This window comes from Charadrius vociferus, unplaced genomic scaffold (genome assembly GCF_000708025.1).
Source record: "Charadrius vociferus isolate BGI_N301 unplaced genomic scaffold, ASM70802v2 scaffold858, whole genome shotgun sequence".
Lineage (NCBI taxonomy): Eukaryota > Metazoa > Chordata > Aves > Charadriiformes > Charadriidae > Charadrius > Charadrius vociferus.
This window is the reverse complement of record NW_009649724.1, coordinates 2,697,920-2,699,283: the sequence shown is the minus strand read 5'-3', so window position 1 is coordinate 2,699,283 and position 1,364 is coordinate 2,697,920. Positions and strand designations below refer to the sequence as shown.

Below are 1,364 nucleotides of genomic sequence, written 5' to 3'. Positions count from 1 at the left end.
GAAAGAGAGAGACCTCCTTAGGTGGAAGATGCACACAGAGAGCAAGGAGAGAGGTCTTGCTGGAGGAAACAAGACCATCCCAAGGTAACATCAGAAGCTCGCCGCTGCAAGCATTTAGATCGTGACTTATTCCCTTCTGAGCTTGCAGTTCTGTTTTGGGTTTTTTTTTTTCCAACAGTTTGAGTATGGGCCGAAATACTTTGCAGGATATAACTTTGCACGTGGCAGACGATTGCACTGCCGTAACATTGCTCCTCTCCATCCTTGCTGGTACTTGGTGGCGTTGGTCTGGCTTAGCGCAAAGGCAATTTTCATGCCTTCCTACTGGAGATGAAATCTCTTTTCCTTGCATCAAATCACCGCTTGTGTGCGACACAAAGGTTGTGGGGAATATGCATGAGGCTCCTTTTGGAAATGGTGATGGTTCCTGGGTTGCCGCCTCCTCCTGTTGCGCAGCCCGGCAAAGCCTTGACTGGCTGGAGCTAGGGATTCATGCCCTGGTAATTATCTAGTTTGGAGGGAGTTTATGTTCTGAGGAAATAATTATCATGTTGCTTTTTACTAGCAAAAACTTTGTTATGGTTCCTCCCCTAATAGCATGTAGCTGTTAGTACTTTCTTGGGCACTGATGCGTTTTTTCCTCTGCCGTGATGAAGTCCTGGCGGTTGCCCTGCGTGCAACCGCACATATATATGTACACATACATCTACAGTGGCCCAAGGGGGCAGCTTTCCCAAGGTGGTGTCACATCTCTGGGACTATTTGTTTACAGCTGATTGGCAAAGCCGTGCACACCCGCTCTGTTGGGATGCAGCTCCCCGAGGAAGCTGAGCAAGTGAGCAGCCCAACATCTCTCTTGGGGACAGTCTGAGTGGGTCCCCAGGCACTGTTTGTCCTTGCAGGTCCAGCAAGCGAGCCCGATGCCAACGAGTTTCCTCGGCAGCGCCCTCCGGGGCACCTTCTTCTTCATTTTTGGTCTCTGGTGGTCTGTGCGGTACCCCCTGAAATACCTCAGGCGGAAAGCCAACGCTGAGAGCCAGCCAAGCTATGGTGTCCAGCGCGCGGAAGTCTTTGAAGGGGCGGTCAAAGCTTTCTTTGCTCTGGCAGGTAAGAGATGATGATGATGAGTCTCTGCTCTAACATCTCTTGGCCCTGCAGCCGCTCTCTCCCATGAGAGCTGGGGCCGTTTGTAGTGGGAAACGGGTGCGGGAGGGCTTGGGGACGCGCTGGTGGCACGCTCTGTGATGGGACCTTGCTAGTGTTCCTCTGGGCAAATACGATTTCACCGTTGCAAAGAAAGGTTTCCCACAAGCTTGTCCTTTCTGCTCTCTGCCCAGGGATATTGGTCGAGCAGTTCATTCCTG

The 1,364-nt window shown here is 51.8% G+C and overlaps 1 protein-coding gene across 1 annotated transcript in view; it reads left to right on the top strand.

Moving 5' to 3' along the window:
* The first annotated feature begins 896 nt into the window (after positions 1-896).
* LOC104291554 (transmembrane protein 45B-like) overlaps positions 897-1,364 on the top strand; it is a 3,289-nt gene continuing 2,821 nt past the window's right edge. The window contains 3 exon segments of the mRNA XM_009890803.1: positions 897-1,107; positions 1,338-1,361; position 1,364. The exon segment at position 1,364 is cut by the window's right edge and continues 176 nt beyond it. Of these exon segments, the coding sequence (XP_009889105.1) occupies positions 921-1,107; positions 1,338-1,361; position 1,364 (212 nt within the window). The 5' untranslated portion in view covers positions 897-920.